The sequence below is a fragment of the Gymnoscopelus microlampas genome, assembly GCF_963454915.1.
Source record: "Gymnoscopelus microlampas genome assembly, chromosome: 15".
Taxonomy (NCBI): Eukaryota; Metazoa; Chordata; class Actinopteri; order Myctophiformes; family Myctophidae; genus Gymnoscopelus; species Gymnoscopelus microlampas.
The window spans coordinates 43167912-43187679 of record NC_139952.1 but is presented as its reverse complement, the minus strand read 5'-3'; the positions used below and the strand labels follow the sequence as shown (position 1 = coordinate 43187679).

The 19768-nt window shown below is 42.3% G+C and overlaps 1 protein-coding gene across 3 annotated transcripts in view; it reads left to right on the top strand.

The window, feature by feature from the left end:
- LOC311062162 (uncharacterized protein) overlaps positions 1 to 19768 on the top strand; it is a 112304-nt gene that overhangs the window by 82053 nt on the left and 10483 nt on the right. For all 3 annotated transcript variants that reach the window (XM_084081000.1, XM_084081001.1, XM_084081002.1), the window contains 21 exons: positions 15 to 161; positions 1057 to 1143; positions 1513 to 1550; positions 1731 to 1793; positions 1996 to 2023; positions 2139 to 2162; positions 2335 to 2406; positions 2578 to 2723; positions 3629 to 3748; positions 3860 to 3914; positions 5756 to 5812; positions 5923 to 5988; positions 6540 to 6673; positions 7123 to 7230; positions 8241 to 8283; positions 8883 to 8960; positions 12476 to 13792; positions 14130 to 14522; positions 15374 to 15516; positions 16972 to 17100; positions 18138 to 19590. In XM_084081000.1, the coding sequence (XP_083937126.1) occupies positions 15 to 161; positions 1057 to 1143; positions 1513 to 1550; positions 1731 to 1793; positions 1996 to 2023; positions 2139 to 2162; positions 2335 to 2406; positions 2578 to 2723; positions 3629 to 3748; positions 3860 to 3914; positions 5756 to 5812; positions 5923 to 5988; positions 6540 to 6673; positions 7123 to 7230; positions 8241 to 8283; positions 8883 to 8960; positions 12476 to 13792; positions 14130 to 14522; positions 15374 to 15516; positions 16972 to 17100; positions 18138 to 19590 (4701 nt within the window). The remainder of the gene's footprint in view (positions 1 to 14; positions 162 to 1056; positions 1144 to 1512; positions 1551 to 1730; positions 1794 to 1995; positions 2024 to 2138; positions 2163 to 2334; positions 2407 to 2577; positions 2724 to 3628; positions 3749 to 3859; positions 3915 to 5755; positions 5813 to 5922; positions 5989 to 6539; positions 6674 to 7122; positions 7231 to 8240; positions 8284 to 8882; positions 8961 to 12475; positions 13793 to 14129; positions 14523 to 15373; positions 15517 to 16971; positions 17101 to 18137; positions 19591 to 19768) is intronic.

Sequence of the window (19768 nt, the reverse complement as noted above, 5' to 3'; positions counted from 1 at the left end):
CGTATTCTTCTCAGTTCATGTCCCAGGTGATATGGAGCCAATAATAACACCCAGCAGCACCTCTCATCATGACCCAGTATCCGTGAAGGAAAGTGATGTTGTAAAACGGAAGGAAGTGGCAGAACAGCGCTCTGACACAATGATGAGTGAAGCCAAAAAAAGTGAGCTTCTCCTTTGTTTGTTTGTTAGAAAAACCACTTCCCTTTTTTTACAGTCACAAATCATCTGAGATTCTAAAACGTGATGCAAGGGCTCGGCCAATCTGTGAAGCCCATGGGTTGGATTGACCAATCAGGGAGGCCCCTTGGGGGCCCCGACAGGGCTTAAAGGGACAGTTAACCCAACAAATTACTTATTTTCTATCGATTAGTCACCCCATCGAGACTTGAATTCATGGATATTTTTTTTCACAAGAAATGTGAGCTATGCAGGAAATGTTCTTGTCAGGGGGTAAAATGTTTCACAGTAGCTCTTAAGTCACGTACACGGGTATCGTTGAGGTCAGCAGTTGCAGAGGTTATCCACATTCCACACAAGCAGGGAGACCCTATAATCCTAGGGCAGGGGTCTTCAACGTTTTCAGCCCAAGGACCCCCTAGCTGAGAGAGAGATGAAGCAGGGACCCCCTACTCTATATTGTATAAAATTGTGTTTCAGATTGACTTAGTCTGCTATTTTTTCCCTCTACACCTATAGCCTCTTTGCCAAAAATAGCCGATCTACAAGCTCTCTCAACGGCTCGCAGCTTGTAGATCTGCTATTTTCGGCTAATGTTCCCCTCAGAAAAGGAATTCTAGGGTTCAAGTGGTTCATGTATAAAAACTAAATCATATCACACAAAGATTTGGCGGACCCCCTATAGTAGCTCTGAGGACCCCCTAGGGGTCCCGGACCCCCTGTTGAAGACCGAGGGTATCGCATAACCGGGTGGGGGGCCTGAATTCCCTACTAGCATAGTTCCCGACTTGCATTGTTCCCGAGATGATGATAATAATAATTACTATTATTATTAGTAATCTTTAGTATGTGATTTGTTTACCTTTTATCATTTTACAGCTACCGCTGAGCCCCCTGGTGGTGAAATGACAGCACAACATCCCACCAATACAGAGCCTCAAACTACTGTCTCCAAGCTGGAAGAAGGTGTGTGTGTGTGTGTGTGTGTGTGTGTGTGTGTGTGTGTGTGTGTGTGTGTGTGCGCGCGCGCGTGTGTGTTGTTATACTGCACATTTCTTTTTACAATCTGATTTTGTAACATCGACCTAAAGAACAGGGAAAACTGTTGCACCTTTCTTTGTCCTTTGGTCAAGGTTGACTGCAGGTGCGGTGGTCTCAAAAACATAAAGGAAAACTGGCAGAAAAAGACTCGCTCACTGCATACAAATTAAGGGAAACTCCTTAGACAGACTTTAAATGCTCATAGTGTGCTCAGTGCTCATAGTGATTTAAAAAAGCAAAAACTTCTACCTACTCATATTTCTTTCTTGTTTTGCATTTGTTTTTTTTTCACAGCAAAGCATCCGTCTTGCATACTGAGCTATAGTTGCCAGGTGAATGTGAATTCTATTCTCACCACCATAATCTTGACATCATTACCACACTGTACTCGCTTGCCTCTTTCTATAATTCTATAAAGTACAATGTAAGATAATCCAGTGGACTAAAGATGATGCTGATATACATTTATACATTGCGTGGGTAAATTTATACATTTATTTTGACTCGATCAGGTCTGCAATGTGAAATTCAAGACCTCATATGTTTCTCATGTGAAAGGATATAAACACAAGCTGGTGAGACATATTTCCATATTTTCACAAGTTAGAATAATCAATTGATTGACTTGCCCAAAACGTTCTGAAATGTGTCCCAATAAAAGGTCTGTCTGTCTGTCTGTCTGTCTGTCTGTCTGTCTGTCTGTCTGTCTGTCTGTCTGTCTGTCTGTCTGTCTGTCTGTCTGTCTGTCTTTCTTTCTTTCTTTCTGTCTGCCCACAGGCAATGAAGACAATCTTTGGAACAGAAGGTACTACAGCATTATACCCTGTTATATCATGGTCTGTTGTTAACCACATAATCTGTACTGTATGTGACATTAATGCATCTTGTTTATTCTTAACCCTCTTGTTCTACAATCACAGCAGATGAACTGGAGAATGAACCAGGTATGACGTATTATTATTCTACTTGTTCTATATGTTGGGTTATCAGAGATGCTTTGGAGAGGATTTCAACATGAGCTCTTATAATAGTGGACAAGTGCTGCTTAAACTAGCAGACATGTTATTATTTTTTCACTGATTGGAGCTTAACTGAAGCTTGCCATATCATCTGTAGTGTTCTACATACTCAAAATGTTGAAGGAATGCCATCACATCAAGAAAAGACCGAAGGCTGAACCAGTCATCGGTGAGTTGGACTGCATTATGTTATCGTTCTATAATCACTGCGTATGTGATGTCATTCCATAGCTGCATGGTCATTTGTACTTATTATGTAAAGGTACTTTATTACGCAGTTGCAAACACAAACAAGTCTTGTCCTTTAATAATAATGAATGGAGCATTTTCTTTGTTAAAGGTCTTCTTCATATTGTGACGTGCGTCAGCACCCGAGCTACCATCAAGCCTTTTTGCCTGTGCCGGGTTTGCAAGTGGTTGTTTCCTGCAACTGCAACCAAGTTCATAGACCATCTGCGGGGTCCATTACACATCCAACAGACTCTGGTGAGTCATTGAATTTCTACAAACATTTTTGTGGCATGTACGTTTTGATTAGGTTAATCTATAAGCAACAAATAGATCACATGTGTAACATGTGATCAAAATCTTGCCGGGCTGAATTAGTCAATCTCACTTTACTGACTGACTGACTGACTGACCGACCATTTGGTGCTATTTGGTTTCACCATTGTTGTACACTGTTTAGTAACTAGTCCCCTTGTCTGCACCATTTCCTACATTCGTGATGTTGTTAGCTACGCGTCTGATACACCTATTATTTCAAAATGATGTATTAAACTCTCTACCAATGCATTCAGAATCAGAACATCTGAATCAGCTTTATTGTCACATCACAGGTTTACAGAGGTAAAACATGTGTTTTGGTGATTTCCACAGAAAAAAAGAGAAAGAGAAGAAGAAGAGGGGGGGGGGGGGCAAGGGGGAAGAGACATCAATCAAAGAAACAAACAAAAAATATCAGGGGACACACAATATTTGACTGTAGGTTGAAAGATAATAGTGAAACTGATGAAAATACACTTGTTTGTGAACATTTGTGTGTAATGTTCATACTATAATGTACTGAACATGCAAATACTGTTGTGTCATGCCTGTATAACACAGGCCTGAATGAGGGAAAAACTCTCCTTTCACTGTTATGTTGGAGATAGGAAGTCGATGCTCCTGCAAGGTGGCAGTATACAAATCCTTCACTACTTTTAATTGGAGATTTCGGGCAGGTCCAATATCATATGATAGACACACTCATTCAACCGACCAGTCTTTCTTCTATTTATCAGTAATAACAGAGCCACATACCACAAACTGAGCATCGATTGAGCGTATTTCATCGCTGTCATGCCCATGGGGCTTTCTATTTGTTCTCTTTGATTCAATTTGTGCTGTAGATGCACCAGAGTCCTGCAAGACTGCCATTTGCCTGGAAGGAAAAGGAGAATTATGAGCTCCTAAAATCCTTGGCCTGGGAGGAGGAGAAAGCTCAAGGACCTGAACACATGGTTCTCAAGGTAAAATAGCAAACAAAACACATTGGAATTCATTGATCCTCATGTAAGGCTGTAAGGAGTGTGGTGTATTGCAGTCAGTGCTTTAAACCTTGACATGTTCCATTTTTTCAGATAATTGATCTCCCAAGCAGGATTCTTAGCATGCTCTGCAACAGCTTCCCGCATGGTGAGTACTGGCCTTGCTATCAAATGTTTTGGCCCACCCCACTGTCCTACATTATCTAATGCAGGGGTCTTCAACAGGGGTCCGGGGCCCCTAGGGGGTCCTCAGAGCTACTATAGAGCGTGCCAAAATTCCTGGAAGGGGCGTCAACAAGTGTCTTTTGGTAGCGGCGGACATCTTTGAGGGGTAAAAACCAGGTTGACTTAACATTGCCCAATGCCACGCCCAATGCCAACGCCCCCCGTGGTGACGCCTCGTTGGCACGCTCTATAGGGGGTCCGCCAAATCTTTGTGTGATAGGATTTAGGTTTTTTTACATTAACCACTTGAACCCTAGAATTCCTTTTCTGAGAGGAACATTAGCCGAAAATAGCAGATCTACAAGCTCTCAACGCCTCGCGCTGCGAGGCGTTGAGAGCTCATCTAAAAGCGGGAGGTCATCTAAAAGCGTCTTGTGGCTGATCATCCATGCACCAGATCTAGTGTTGTGGCTTTGGGTGTCACTCACTTTGGAGAAGTAGTTTGACTTGTATGAGGCGTATTGAGGGTACTGTCCCTTTGACTATCAACCCCCCCCCCCCCCCCCACCACCACCACCACCACCAACTCCATGGTTACCCGACCTTTAACCCATTAAGACGTGCAACGCATCTGTGTCATGTTAAGATTTCTTTGGCTATTCCAAAATAGCAGATATACAAGCTCATGAGCGTGTAGATCTGCTATTTTTGAAAAAATCATGAAAAATGTTGCAAATCTAACTCAAATCTTTGCTTCTGGGGGGTCCCTGGAACAACATATTTTGAGATGGGGGTCCGCGACCAAATACATATAATGTTGGGATTCCTTGACATGGAAAGGTTTGAGAACCACTAATATTATAGCAACATAAGTTGTTTTTTTTAAACTGTTTGTAGAAGACATTTGTAGAATCCCTAGAAGCAAAGATTTGAGTTAAAAGTGTAAAAAAAAATACTGTATATATTCAAAGATTTGTACACATTTTCACGATTTAAGAAAAATAGCAGATCTACAAGCTCATAGCACGGCGCTATGAGCTTGTAGATCTGCTTTAAAGTGTATCAACTGGCCAGCCAAATGGGTTATTGGTAGGCCTGTGTAAGTGATCTAATTGTATATCTCATGCGCTCATTATTTATCCTCCAAAATCATGAAGGCTACTTTGAAAATAAATAATTCACCTTATCCAAAAACGTAGTTACTGGACTTTGGCTTTCTAGGGCATTGTATTGTTTAACCCATTGAGACCTGAAGCCGATTCTACGTCTCCTAAATCTCAGTATTCTGAAAAACGTACGTTTCTATATCAGTGGTGCTCAATCTTTTTCATGTCAAGGACCCCCAAAATGATATGTATTTGGCTGCGGACCCCCATCAACATATTTTGTTCCAGGGACCCCCCAGAAGCAAAGATTTGAGTTAAAAATGTTTGCTTTAAAAGTATTTATATTCAAAAATTTGTACACATTTTCACGATTTTTCAAAAATAGCAGATCTACAAGCTCATAGCGCGGCACTCGGTGCCGCGCTATGAGCTTGTATATCTGCTATTTTTGAATAGCCCAAAGTGTAAAATAATGCTTTTTAGCTCAAATCTAAAAATGGGTTAAAGCATTATGAGTGTTACGAGTTCTTACAACTATTATACTACATTGTTTTAAGCAGATTATAATGCATTATAAGTATGTTTATGATGAACTATAGACATGAGCTTTATGATAAGGAGCGTTTCTGTTCCTGTTGTTGTTTTACTGGTACCAAATGCCCTGTAGCGAAACTGTTCGGTACGAATAAGTGTAAGTTACACCTCTTTTTTTCTAAAGGTTTCAAGACAGTCTGCGAGACGCTTAATGAGCTGTACAATGGCTGGACGTATGAAGGTTAGTGATGTTAATATAACGGTGTTGTGTGCTTGCTTCCCGTTCATTATCTAAATAGTGTTTGCGTTTTATTATGACATGTTCTGTTTTGTGTGTGTGTGTATGCGTAGTTCCAAAGATCGTCAGACTTCATGAACTGCAGCAAACAATCTCCTCGGACAAATATCCTCTGCTGGGTGAGTACCACTGCAACCACCTAAAGGGCTGTCCACACCAAGCTCTACAACAATAACTTTACTTATAATAAATAGTTATATAATAAATACCATTATGTATTTATTTTCCAGGGGGGTCCCCAGGTAAATGATTTACAGGTCGGAGCCAAGTTGACCCCTATGCTGCGTTCACAGTCACACTGGCAGATACAAAAGTTACAAAGCTACACAGCATTTTTGTAGCTTTTTGTAGCAGCTACAAACGGCACAAATGTGGCTGGTTTCCTTTGAGAAAGGATTGTAGCCTGTACCATTGTGGCTGCCAGTGTGAATGCGGCATTACAGGGCCTGTAAGTTTAATTACAGCGAATTTGACATTGTAGATCTCTGGTTTCCCAGAGATACAAATTGTATAAAAAGGGGGTCCGTTGTCTATATAAAAAACTGGGGGTCTTTAAAATTGCAATGGTTGAGAATCACTGCAGTACATGGCAATGCTGTATGCCTAACCTCTAAGTAATCTGGTAGACTTGCTTAGATGATTTTATCTGAATGTCTTCTTTCCCTGACAGGTCTGCAGTTTCTAGTTCGACACACATCTCGCTTGGGATCGTGGAGATCTGTATGTTTACTCTGTGAGAGGAACCTGGACGAACTTGAATTCAGCTCCCATGTATTCAGTCTAGAGCACGTCAAAAAGTTTCTGGTGAGTACACAGTAATAATGGCCTCAAATGGCCTCAAAGTTCTCCTTTTGTAGAACATAGAGCTAGAGGTAAATTCCAATATGTGTGTGTGTGTGTGTGTGTGTGTGTGTGTGTGTGTGTGTGTGTGTGTGTGTGTGTGTGTGTGTGTGTGTGTGTGTGTGTGTGTGTGTGTGTGTGTGTGTGTGTGTGTGTGTGTGTGGGTAGGTACTGTATGTATGCATGTATGTATGTATGTATGTATTTAGAGTAGCCAATCATTTGTAGCCTTTTTCCCTAAAGACTTGCAATAAACAAGGTAAATAATCATATTAATAGAGAACCTCCGTGTGTGTGTGTGTGTGTGTGTGTGTGTGTGTGTGTGTGTGTGTGTGTGTGTGTGTGTGTGTGTGTGTGTGTGTGTGTGTGTGTGTGTGTGTGTGTGTGTGTGTGTGTGCGCGTGCATGTTGCAGACAAAAGTCCATCCAGGCTCACTGAATTGTGAAGCAAAGAGAACTCCGGACATGTTGCTGGACTTTGCAAAGCAGGCAGCGGAAATCCACTCACCTGGTCACATACAGGTACACTCTATTCATCAAGTACACTCTAGGCTACACATCAACTACACTCTTCTAGATGTCATCTAATTATATAAACGGCAAGTCACTTCCGCGCGCGCTGACGCCATAGCCACAGCTCTGTAATCGAGTAAACACAACGCCGACACACCACATCTCGCCAACACAGTAGCCACGCCGGACGCGACGATTTTACGGGTGGCGTAGGGCACCTCTCATTGCTCACGACACAGTTTCCACGTCGCAACATAATTAATTCTACTCACCACATTTCGGACAAAACGGAAGGGGAAACAGCTTCGTACCGTTTACCGTGCGCACCACCGAGGCAAAACAACACGCCGCCGCCATTGGGATGCCAGGTTGGCATGCCAGGTTTTCTAAAAACAAGCGCCAGAAACAAGCAACCACCTTCATGAAAAAAAAAACACCACCGAAGGGGTCCGTCATCTTCCACGGGGGTCCCCGCGCGTCCCGACACTCCACAGGGGGTCCGCGGACCCCCTGCAACATAAAAAATATAATTTCTTCTAATTTTTTTTATTTATTTTTTTACTTTTGCACATTTTACTCCGACGATTTGGGTACCCCAATATACACGCGCCCACGCTGGGCCCCGTGCGTGGCTGGGGTTGAGGGGGGCGTAGCCCCCCGAGACTCTAGTGAATTAAATGCAGTTTATGTTTCAACATGCACTTAACCCATTGAATCTACATGTCTCCTAAATCTCAACAGTATTCTGAAAAACGTATGTTTCTATATCAGTGGTGTTCAATCTTTTTCCTGTGAAGGACCCCCATAATTATATGTATTTGGCCGCAGACCCCCATCAAAATATGTTGTTCCAGGGACCCCCAGAAGCAAAGAGATATATATATATTCAAAGATTTGCACACATTTTCACGATTTTTCAAAAATAGCCCAAAGTGCAAAATAATGCTTTTGAGCTCAAATCTAAAAATGACACAGTTCCAGGTCTTAATGGGTTAATCTCTGTGTTTTCTATCTTACAGAAAGTGAGAATGAGCTTCCACTGTCCATATAACTATAGACACGGTGAGTGTGGTTATGAGCACGAGGAGAGAAAGTTGTTAGATCGTTCAACATGCTGTTTGCTATCCTATCACACAATGATTTGGTGGACCCCCTATCGTAACTCTTAGGACCCCCTAGGCGTCCTGGACCCCCTGTTGAAGACCCCTGCTCTATATTAATGATTACCAAAAAAACAAAACAAAAAAACCTTGCTTCCAGAGTAATGGGGCATTCATAGAAAATGTTAATGTGAATGCAACTACTGTAGCAGTTAGTGTACAGTAGTTCTGCACTTCACCTTCCTATAGAGCAGCGGTTCTCAAACCTTTTCATGTCAAGGACCCCCAAATTAACATGTACTTGGCCGTGGACCCCCTAATCTGAGAATATTTTGTACCAGGGTACAAGATTTGTGTTAAAATGTTTCAAAATCTTTTTCTTTTTCCACTGCTCTTTTTCTTTTTCCACTGCTATTGAGCAGTGATTCCCAAACACTGGGTCGGGACCCATTTGTGGGTCGCAGACACATTTGTATGGGGTCGCGAGTACAAATGTACAATAATGTAATTTATGGTGGCAGTACAGTTGATGATTTAGCTGCACATATCTGTCTGTTCCAGCTGTCATCGCCCTGCAAAGGACAAAGGATATGGAGGGTGGAAAGCTTTTTCCTGGTTTACCAGTGGGAGAGAAATTGGGTAAGACAAGTCACATGTTTCTGTCCAGAGACAACGTGGGACTGAAATGCTCTAACAGTTTTTGAAAGAACTAACTTATGTTGCTATATCAGTGATTTTCAAAACGTTTTAATGTCAAGGACCCCAAAATGTATATGTATTTGGCCGTGGACCCACTTCTGAAAATATTTTGTTCCAGGGACCCCCAGAAGCAAAGATTTGAGTTAAAATGTTTGCTTTAAACAATATATATTCAAACATTTGCACGCATTTTCACGATTTTTCAAAAATAGCAGATCTACGAGCTCGTAGCGCGGCACTCGGTGCCGCGCTATGAGCTTGTATATCTGCTATTTTTGAATAGCCAAATTGCAAAATAATGCTTTTTTAGCTCAAATGAAAAAGTGACACAGATGCTTCTTCAGGTCTTAATGGGTTAAGACCAGGAACGCATTTGTGTCATTTTTAGATTTCTTTGGCTATTCAAAAATAGCAGATCTACAAGCTTACATATCTACATATTCTTTTTTTTAAAGATTTTTTTTGGGGCTTTTTATACCTTTATTTAGAGAGGGACAGGGAAAGTAGGCTGACAGGAAATGGGGATAGAGATGGGGGGTGACATGCAGCAAAGGTCGTCGGGAACGGGAGTCGAACCCGCGACACGCTGTCAGGCTGGCATTGCAGCCTAGGGTGCCTGGACCGTCACGCTACGGCCCAGGCCTATATCTACATATTCTGGGGGGTACAACAGCAGCCATCAAATAGCCGGTCTACAAGCTCACAACGTGTCACGTTTTCATGCGTTGTGAGCTTGTAGATCTGCTATTTTTGGTCAAGAGATTTGGTGTAGACGGGAAAAAAAGCAGTCCCAGTTCAAAGCCTACTCAGGTCCAGTTTACTAAGTCTAGAGCATTGGTTCCTTGGGGTGGTGGGGTGGTGGGGGGGGGTTCCAGGGGGTCCCCAGCAAGGTGGTCCCCCAGCAAAAGTAGTTCATATAGCATCACAATTATTTACAATTTACAGCAGATCTACAAGCTCACAGTGTGTCACTTCGTGCCGCACTGCACGTTTGTACATTTTTTTTCTATGTTGGAAAATATTTATAATATTTATATTTATAATATACATGTGTATAAATATATAATTTATTTTACATGAATCTTCTCTTCTGGGGGCCCTGGAACAAGATATTTACAGATGGGGGGGGGGGGGGGGGGGCAATTACATATCAATTTGGGGGTCATTGACATGAAAAAGTTTGAGAACCACTGGTCTAGAGGGTTTGAGTGGTTAATCGCCGTTATGTACAATCAGATAATACAAAATACCTAATAGAACAATGATTATATTGAAAGAAACATTGACTCAGAAATGATGCCTGAAGTTTCTGAGCCCAACCATTAATGCCCAAGACGTTTCATAGATTTATTTTTCTAATTCAGAATGTTGTCTATCAGTTGCTCACTCCAGGGGTGGACTGGCCATTTGGCATACCGGGCATATGCCCGGTGGGCCGCTGGGCCAAAAAAAAAAAGACTCACTCAGTCTGATATGGTGATGCGTGTAAGTTAGTTGATGCTTCTAGGTTTTGACATCCAAGCAGCAAAGCCAGCACACTGGGGAACAAACAGACACGTGCAGGTCTCAATTTACTTAAACGTATTCAAGGCAACAGCACAGCTTATTTTTGTTTAAACAGTTCACAGAGATAAGAGGGGGGGGGGGTTTACTGTACATCTGTCGGTCACATTTTGATTCCAAGAAGAGAGACACAGGTGTGTGTTACATGCCATTCCCACACATGTGCTGTGCATATGCACTCAGATAACAGTCTCTGTCGGGGTGGAAACCTTGTATGTCCAAAACTGTTACTTTTCAGCATTCAAATCCAAAAACGCTCAAAGCTCAAAACACGTCGCTTTGCGCCGTGTTTCGACCTTGTGGATCTGCTACTTTTGATGCTTTTCTGTGACGCTATATGATCAAGTAGGGTGTTAACTCTCTCAGTGCCACACAACGAGATATCCTGAGTTTTTTCTGAATGCCTTCAGTGCCAAGAACGAAAAATCCCGAGTTTTTTTTTTCTTTTCTTTTTTTTTGGAAAAAAATGTTCAGAACCCAAGATATCATTATCTGAAGATTTGCAGCTCCATCCACTCCTTGTTTAACTTACAACTGAAAAAGACTGTATCGCTTCCTAAGCACTTTTTTTTTTACTTAAAAAAAAAAAAAAATTGCTGGCACAGTATGAACATATTTTTTTATTTCATTGGCACTGAGAGAGTTAAATTACGAAAAATATCAAAATATGGAGATGCAAGGTTTCTGACAGCAACGACGAACAAGCTAGTGGAAAATGGATTGAGAGACAGGAGGGAGACGTGGGTTTCTCTGCATGCATTCTTCTGTCAGGGGAAAGGTTACAACAGTTCATGTACAGTAGCTACTCTTGAGTCACGTTCTCTTTTGAGGTAATCGTTCCATATACAATGATCAATCATGAAAACCCACCTCTTCAGGAAACACTACCCTTCCTCTTTGCCTGGCCTACTTGTTGTTAACTAGTTGTAGGAACTATTGTTGTATTGTTGTATTGGATCTATTAGCTCGTGCTCATTTGATTTGGCTATTTTTATCTCATGTGTTTATGAAAGTAGATAGCTGATATATTGCACTTTTACCTTAGCGCTAGGTATACTCTTGGTTGCTTGTTTTTACAGGAAATGCACTTAAGACCTCTGGTGATTAGTAGTTTCGTTCCCTATCTATGTTGAATGCACTTATTGTAAGTCGCTTTGGATAAAAGCGTCTGCTAAATGACTGTAATGTAATGTAATGTAATGTAATTTACAAGAGTGTGCAACATCGCTCAGCCACACAAAGGGTTCAACACAGAACTACAACTAGTGTTGATGAGATGAACCTTCCTGTGTTTGAGCCACACCAGTCAAAAATACAATTGCATTGAGTAATAATCATAACAGATACTGTATGCATTAATTGACCCATAGTCAATTAACCCATTGAGACCTGTGTCATTTTTTGATTTGAGCTAAAAAGCATTATTTTACACTTTGGCTATTCAAAAATAGCAGATCTACAAGCTCATTTTTGAAAAATCGTGAAAATGTGTGCAAATCTTTGAATATATATATTCTTTTACAGTGAACATTTTTTAACTAAAATCTTTGCTTCTGCGGGGTCCCTGGAACAAAATATTTTGAGATGGGTGTCCGCGGCCAAAATCCTATAGTTTTGGGGGTCCTTGATATGAAAAAGTTTGAGAACCACTGAATATCATAGAAACAGATACGTTTTTCAGAATACTTTTGGGATTTAGAAGAAATTTGTAGAATCGGTCTCAGGCCTTAATGGGTTAATGCATGATTTTACACAAACATTAGTTGTCCCTGGACAAAAACAGGAAGTAAAGCTAATGTAATGAATGTTATTATGCCCTCTTAACTTAAGTTATATACTTAAGTTTTTGCTTATTTTGTCAGTTGCCGGTATCACCTCGTGTTGTTTCTCAGTCCCTACAGAGACTCTGAAGGAGATTGACAGTGACCTTGGGAGCGACACAAGTCCTGAAATGACCAAGAAGCCTGAGGGAGATGCTGACACTCCACAGCATCCAGATGTGAAGGATCCAACATTACAGCCTCCAGATGTGAAGGATCTCACTCCACAGCATCCAGATGTGAAGGTTCCCACATTACAGCCTCCAGATGTGAAAGATCCCACATTACAGCCTCCAGATGTGAAAGATCTCACTCCACAGCATCCAGATGTGAAGGTTCCCACATTACAGCATCCAGATGTGAAGGTTCCCACATTACAGCCTCCAGATGTGAAAGATCCCACATTACAGCCTCCAGATGTGAAAGATCCCACATTACAGCCTCCAGATGTGAAGGTTCCCACATTACAGCCTCCAGATGTGAAAGATCCCACATTACAGCCTCCAGATGTGAAGGTTCCCACATTACAGCCTCCAGATGTGAAAGATCCCACATTACAGCCTCCAGATGTGATGGTTCCCACATTACAGCCTCCAGATGTGAAGGTTCCCACTCCAAAGCATCCAGATGTGAAGGTTCCCACATTACAGCATCCAGATGTGAAGGTTCCCACCCCAAAGCATCCAGATGTGAAGGATCCCTCTCATCCAGATGTGAAGGTTCCCACATTGCAGCATCCAGATGTGAAGATTCCCACTCCAAAGCATCCAGATGTGAAGGATCTCACTCCACAACCCATTCCAGTGGAAAAGGAAGCCGTGTCTAAGAAACTTTCCTGTGTCCATAAACCTGGTGAGAAGAAGAAGAAGAGTCCCACTCAGAACACCTCTGTGGAACGTAGAGCAGATACAGGCACCGGTGTGGACAGAGAGACTCTGAAACAAAGTACAGAAGAACAGAGGACCGAAAAAGACCAATCGACGGGGTCGGCTGTGGAGTTGACGGGGAGAGGGCTGAGTTCTGAGAGTCAGGAGACGACGGCCCTGAAAAGGAAGCGTGACGCGGTAGAAGAAGAGGCCGGAACCGAAAGGGATGCGACCGGCGAGGACACCACCACGCCTAGGGTTGGGGGAGACTTTGAGGTCGAAAAGGAGAGCGGGACGCCTGAGAAAAGCCAGAGGAGCGAAACTGCCGTCGGGCCAGAGGCGGCGGGTAAAAGACAACGACTCGGCGGCGTGGAGGAAAGGTCGGCCTGTGAGAAGATCCAAAAGACGTGCAAAGAAGAACAAGACGGAGCAGCAGACGTGAGAAGTACTGGCCAAACGGCGGAGGCTTTGAGAGACGTGGCAGCGGAGACAAACACACATGATCAACGTGTGACACAGAAAGGTACGGTATGTCATTGGTTCAGTGGGGTCCCCTGGGTCCGGGGACCCCCAGGGGTCCTTGGGAGGGTCCCCAGCTAAATGTGTTTAATATGGAGTCATAATCATTTTAACCACTTAAAGCTTTTATACTTTGGCTATTCAAAAATAGCAGATCTACAAGCTCATAGCATGGCACCGAGTCAGTCGGTTTATAACATTGCAAACAAAGATTTGGTGGACCCCCTGTAGTAACTCTGAGGACCCCGGACTCCCTGTTGAAGACCCCTGCACTAACTGATGTATAACCAGCCAGTTCAGGTGTTGTTAACTTCTCCATCATGCTCTGTATGTGTTCACAGACTTTAGGAAAGAGAAAGAGCTCGTTGCTGAACAGGACACTTTGCATGGACTCGAACCAAACGCTCCTCATCGACCTGCAGACGCTCCAGCTGCTTCTCAGGTGACCCACGACATCCAGGTCAGCCCCACCACCCATCCCCAGGGCCTTCAAACCCCTCCGTCCACATCTGACTGTCAACCCCGGGCAAATACACTCGTCTCTGACGTCCAGGACAAGCCATTCAATGCTGATCTCCAGCAGCACCAAGTCGAGCCGCCAACCGACCAGGCAGTGGTGGAAAAGGTCAGGTCCCAGGACACTCCAGAGGACATGGAGCCCACAGTTTCAAGCACAGCCCTGTGGGACTTCATCAACAGCATCAGCAACCCTAAAAGAAAAGAGCCAGTCATTGGTCAGCATACTCTCTTATTTTTGTGTTTTCTTAACCCATGCAATCCGGGAGCACATCTGTCACTTAGATTTTAGCTATAACCATTATTTCTACTTTAGCTATTATATATATAAAAAAAATGTGTGCAAATCTTTGAATACATATATCCTTTTGGAAACATATTTTTTACCGCAAATGTTTGCTTCTGGGGTTCTAAAATGTAAAAAAAAATGTTTGAAAAATATATATGTATTCAAAGATTTGCACAAATGTTCACGATAAAAAAATAGATCTACAAGCTCATAGTACATCACATAGTAGAGTGCCCCCAGATGACAGTGAAGTGACAATTTAAGGACTTTTAAGATACCTCAAAAGGGGGGAAAAACCCTTTTACTGCATCAAAAGTAATCAACAAACTATACTATAAAAACAGGTCAAACATCGACCAAATTGTCAAATGATATAAGAAAGAGGCAAAAAAAATGAAAAGTTTACGAGGCGTTGTGAGCTTGTAGATCTGCTATTTTCACTATTTATCTGTGGAACCGAGTCAAACTAAATGTAATGCCTCAACTCTTAAGCTCCTTACACACCGGGTGCCAATGCAAGCTTCCATGGAGCGAAAAAGCGAAGCGAAAAAGCGTCTTTTACTTATTCGTAACGAGTCCGAATTTTGTGTATATTCGCATAATCGCCGGTGTGTAATGACCTTTACAATTCCAAGTGCTTGTCAGGGTTGGGGGGGTGGGGTCCCCAGTTCAAATATGATTATTTTGGGGGTTCGCGGCCTGAAAAGGCTGAGAACCACTGCTCTACAGTACTTGCCATGGTGTTCACTATTGTGACTGTTCTGTGACACTGTGGTCCAGGTTTGAGCATGATGACAGAGCTCCAGTGGCCGGATAAGGACCAGTTCCGCAACCGTTTCCGTTGTGACTGCTGCTGCGAAGACATGGGCCGTTCCCGTCATGTGTCTCACATCTTATCTGGAAAACACCGCTACAACTACATAGTAAGTATGTGAGCCTGTGGTGGCAAAGGAAACCTTATCTTAATGAAATTATATATGCTATTCTACAAGATGTGCTGAAAATAGCCGTTCTACAAGCTCATAACACTGTCGAACGATGGAGTATAAATCAGGCTTAAAGGAGGAGTTCACCCAAAAAATGGCTTATTTTCTATCAATTGAATTGAATCAAATTATTGGCTTAGGAATGCCACAAAAACAAAAATAAATCCATGAATTCAAGGCTTCATGGGGTGTGCAATTGATAGAAAATAAGTCATTTTTTGCGTGACCTACTCCTTTAAACATACAATTTTGACTGTACTGTATATGGTGTACTTATGGAAACATGGTGAGGTGCTCAGGATACAGTGTGTTATCTGATTATGCAAGGGAGCAGAAGCATAAATGCAAATACAGCAGAGCTCAAATAATACAGGGGAGGGTGCTCTAATGAGACTACATCATGCTCTAGGCTGAACCTAATACAAATTTAAGGTTGTGCACCGCATTTATTTGACTAATTTCAAACTTTTCAAGCAGTCACAGAATAATTATCTCCAGTATGATCGATCCCCTGCTGGTTGCTGGTTTCACTGTGCTTCCGCGAAGAAAGAAAAAATGTACTTTTATATTTTTTACATTTTTGTATTTATTATATGCGGTTGAAAATAGCATGTCTCGCCAAAAATACATATAAAACACAGGAGAAATAAATGAACCAGGAAGTGAATGGAGCAGTAAATCTTGGGATCACGTTATCTGCTGGTTCTGTGTGCAAAAAGCAAAAATAAATAAATATATATATTTTCAAAAAAAACTAAGAGTCTTAGGCAGTGAATGAGTTAAGTACAATTTTGTAATCATGTGCAGAGATGGCATTGTTTGGAGTTTTATTAGACCAGCAATTTATTGGGAGGAGTATAAAGTACCGGTAGTGCATCTTTATTAGCAAGAAGAAGGATATTATTGTGTACATGTATTGTATTGTGTGAGTGGAAATCAACACTGGCCCCTAAATCATCTGTATGGCTTAAAGACCTCATGATGTATCTATATTAGGAGAAAATAAAATTCAATTTGAGGGTATCACCGGGAACATTTGATCGTGCATGGGGCCATATGATTAAACATATAACTAGTGTATGGGCCATATGATTAAACATATGAGGGAGTGCCAGGAAGGATAGCAAGGGAAATCATAATTACTGTATAAATTGATTAATTTATGTTTATTATCATTTATTTAGTGGGGGGGTAGATGGGTTACTGGATACATTTTGTACTTGTCAAAATCAAATACTACAGCAGAAAATGTGCTCATGTAGCCTGACACTCTGTCGGAGTTGGTTTGTGCTTGCAAGTGTGTTTGAAAGAATAACAAGAGAGACACTCCCATATGGTTCTGACTGATTCAAACTGAACTGTGACTTATAATACATGTTTTGTTTTTTGCAGAAAAAGGTGCATCCTCATATGGTCGATGGTTGGCCTCGACCAGATCGTCAGGTGCGCCAGCGTACGTCTCCAAAGCTGCTAGACCTGGCTCAACAGGTGGAGAGAGATGAGGGATGGGGAAGATTTAAGGTAATTCTTTGCCTTTATCTTCTTAGATTAACCACCGTAATCTGGTTCGGGGTTAATAAAAGGTAATCTGTGCGGATTCGGACAGAATCAAAGCTCTAGTCTCGGTGTACTGTAGCTACATACTGTAGCAAGATTCTAGCACTTTCCAAGAGCCATAGAATGTAACAGCTCTTCATTGTTGAATCATTTTTTTTACTGTCATAACAAAATAAGTTGCTGGTTGCTTGGCTGCTGGAGACAGAGCAGTGACCATTATTGATAGTGACCAAGGATGCTTAGTTTAAGATTTACATTCATTGTGGGATATATTCTGTGGCCTTAAGGTGGCCATTCCATATTTTGAGGTTAGAATGCAGAGAAAACATGTCAATTGTGGACATAAGCAGTGATTTATTTCCTTCATCTATTATCAACTGGTAACCAAAACCCAGCATAGCAGTGGGTCATTATTGTACACCTGAGAACTTAAATGAGTTCCAATAGGGAGTTCCAATTCAAATGTGTCTTCTGTGTCTGTCTGTCTGTCCGTCTGTCCCCCATATACTGTATCTTGAGAACTGTCTGACTAATTGACTTCAAACTCGGCACGACATAAGGGAGTGATGTGCCGAGTTGGAATACGGTCGGATCGGCAGTTGTCCAGAAAATAAATGTGCGGGATCTCTGCATATCTGACTGTCGGCTGCGTATCTAGAGAACCGTCTGACTGGTCAAACTTGGTGTGTGTATCGCTGAGGGAGCGCATTGTGTTGAGTTGGAAGTTGGTCGGTTGTCCAGAAATATTTATAAATCTCTCTGTCTGTATCCCTTTTATGCCCATATATGGAGATATCTGTATTTGTCCATCTGTTTGTGGCTCTTTTATGTACATACTGTATATGGAGATTTATATGGCATGTCATTCTGCATGGATTCTGAAAGAGCTGTTACAGTATTGGAAATCAAGGGGAATAGTTATCATGTTCTAACTTGTGTTAAGCCATTTGAACTATGTTAAATAAATAATCACTTACATACTATTGTGTGCTGTTTTAAAGGTGACTGTGATGGGATCGTCCACAAGCCAATACCTGAAACCTACAGCTACTATTAAAACCAACCAACAAGTTGGGACAACCTCCAATGTGCTTGCAACCAACTCAAAACTTGCCATCAGTTCCAAAACGACTGTTACCACATCCAAACCTGCAGCCCCATCTCATGCTGCAACCATCTCAAGTGCAACATCTGCCATCTCAAGAACTACAGCCAATTCCAAACCCATTGCACACATCTCTGAATCCACCACCACCATCTCCAAATGTACCACATCTACGACCACCTCTAAACCAAGTACAACCGTCTGCCATTCCGCTACAGTCATGTCCAAGCCTACTGCTGCAACCTTCTCAAATACAAATCCAGACATCTCCAAATTGTCCAAATCTATCACAACCATCTATAAACCTACTACGTCTATGATCACCTCCAAACCAATCTCCAGCTGGCTTGCATTCAACGCAAAACTTGAACACCGTTCCAAATCCACTGCAACCATCTCCAAACCTACATCTGCGGGAGATGCGTCTAAAGCTACAAGTGCGTCAGATAAACCTGTCACCACCTCCAGCCCAGCTGTCGCACAGGCCTGTGGTACTGCAGCTACCCCCAAAAACAAAGCCGCCTCCAAAACGTCCCAATCCATTTCGAAAACGGCAACCAACCAACACGTTGGGACAACCTCCAATGTGCTTGCAACCATCTCTAAACCTACTACACCTATGATCACCTCCAAACCAAGTACATGTCCAGTCATCTCTGAATCTCAGGAAGCTCTCTGGGAAGCTATGGACGCTGCCTTCATAACTGGAGCTGCTTCTGAAGCTACGAGGGCTTCAGGTAAAGCTACCACCATCTCCAGTGCAAAACATGCCATCTCCAAAAGTACTACGTCCATGACCACCTCTAAATCAAGTACAACAGTCTGCCATCCCGCTACAGTCATGTCCAAGCCTACTGCAACCTTCTCAAATACAACTCCAGCCATCGCCAAAATGTCCAAATCCACTGCAACCATCTCCAAACCCTCTTCATCTACGGGAGCATCGTCTAAAGCTACAAGCACTTCAGGTAAAGGAGCCACCACATTCAGTGCGACTGTCGCACGGACCTGTGCTACTGCTGCTACCCCAAACAATGAAGTTGTCTCCAAAACATCAGAAACCACTCAGAAAACGGCGACCAGCCAACAAGTTACAGAGACATCTCTGTCTGCCACCAAAACCCACACCACCTCGACTACCTGTCAAACTAATGAAGATTGCTCCAACATTGGCCATATACAGACCTATGTGAGGTCAAATAGTGACGATGGAACACAGAAGAGAGACACACAGCCGTTTATCTCTCTGATCACAGCCGTGCCTCCCGCATCTTCCTGTGGGAGCAGCCCTTCAGAATCATTAGAATCCACCAGGCAATCGGAATCCACAACAAATGAACCTGCAGTGGGTCAGTATTCATTATTTGAACCACTTTAACACTGGTGTCTCTATGTCTTGGGCATGTCATTATTGGCAAGGTTGTTCACAAATGTTAAAATCTTTTAGAATCCAGGGTTCCCACGGTCATGAAATAACTGGAAATATTTTGAAATGAGAAAAACAGTTTTCCAGGCCTGTAAAAGGTA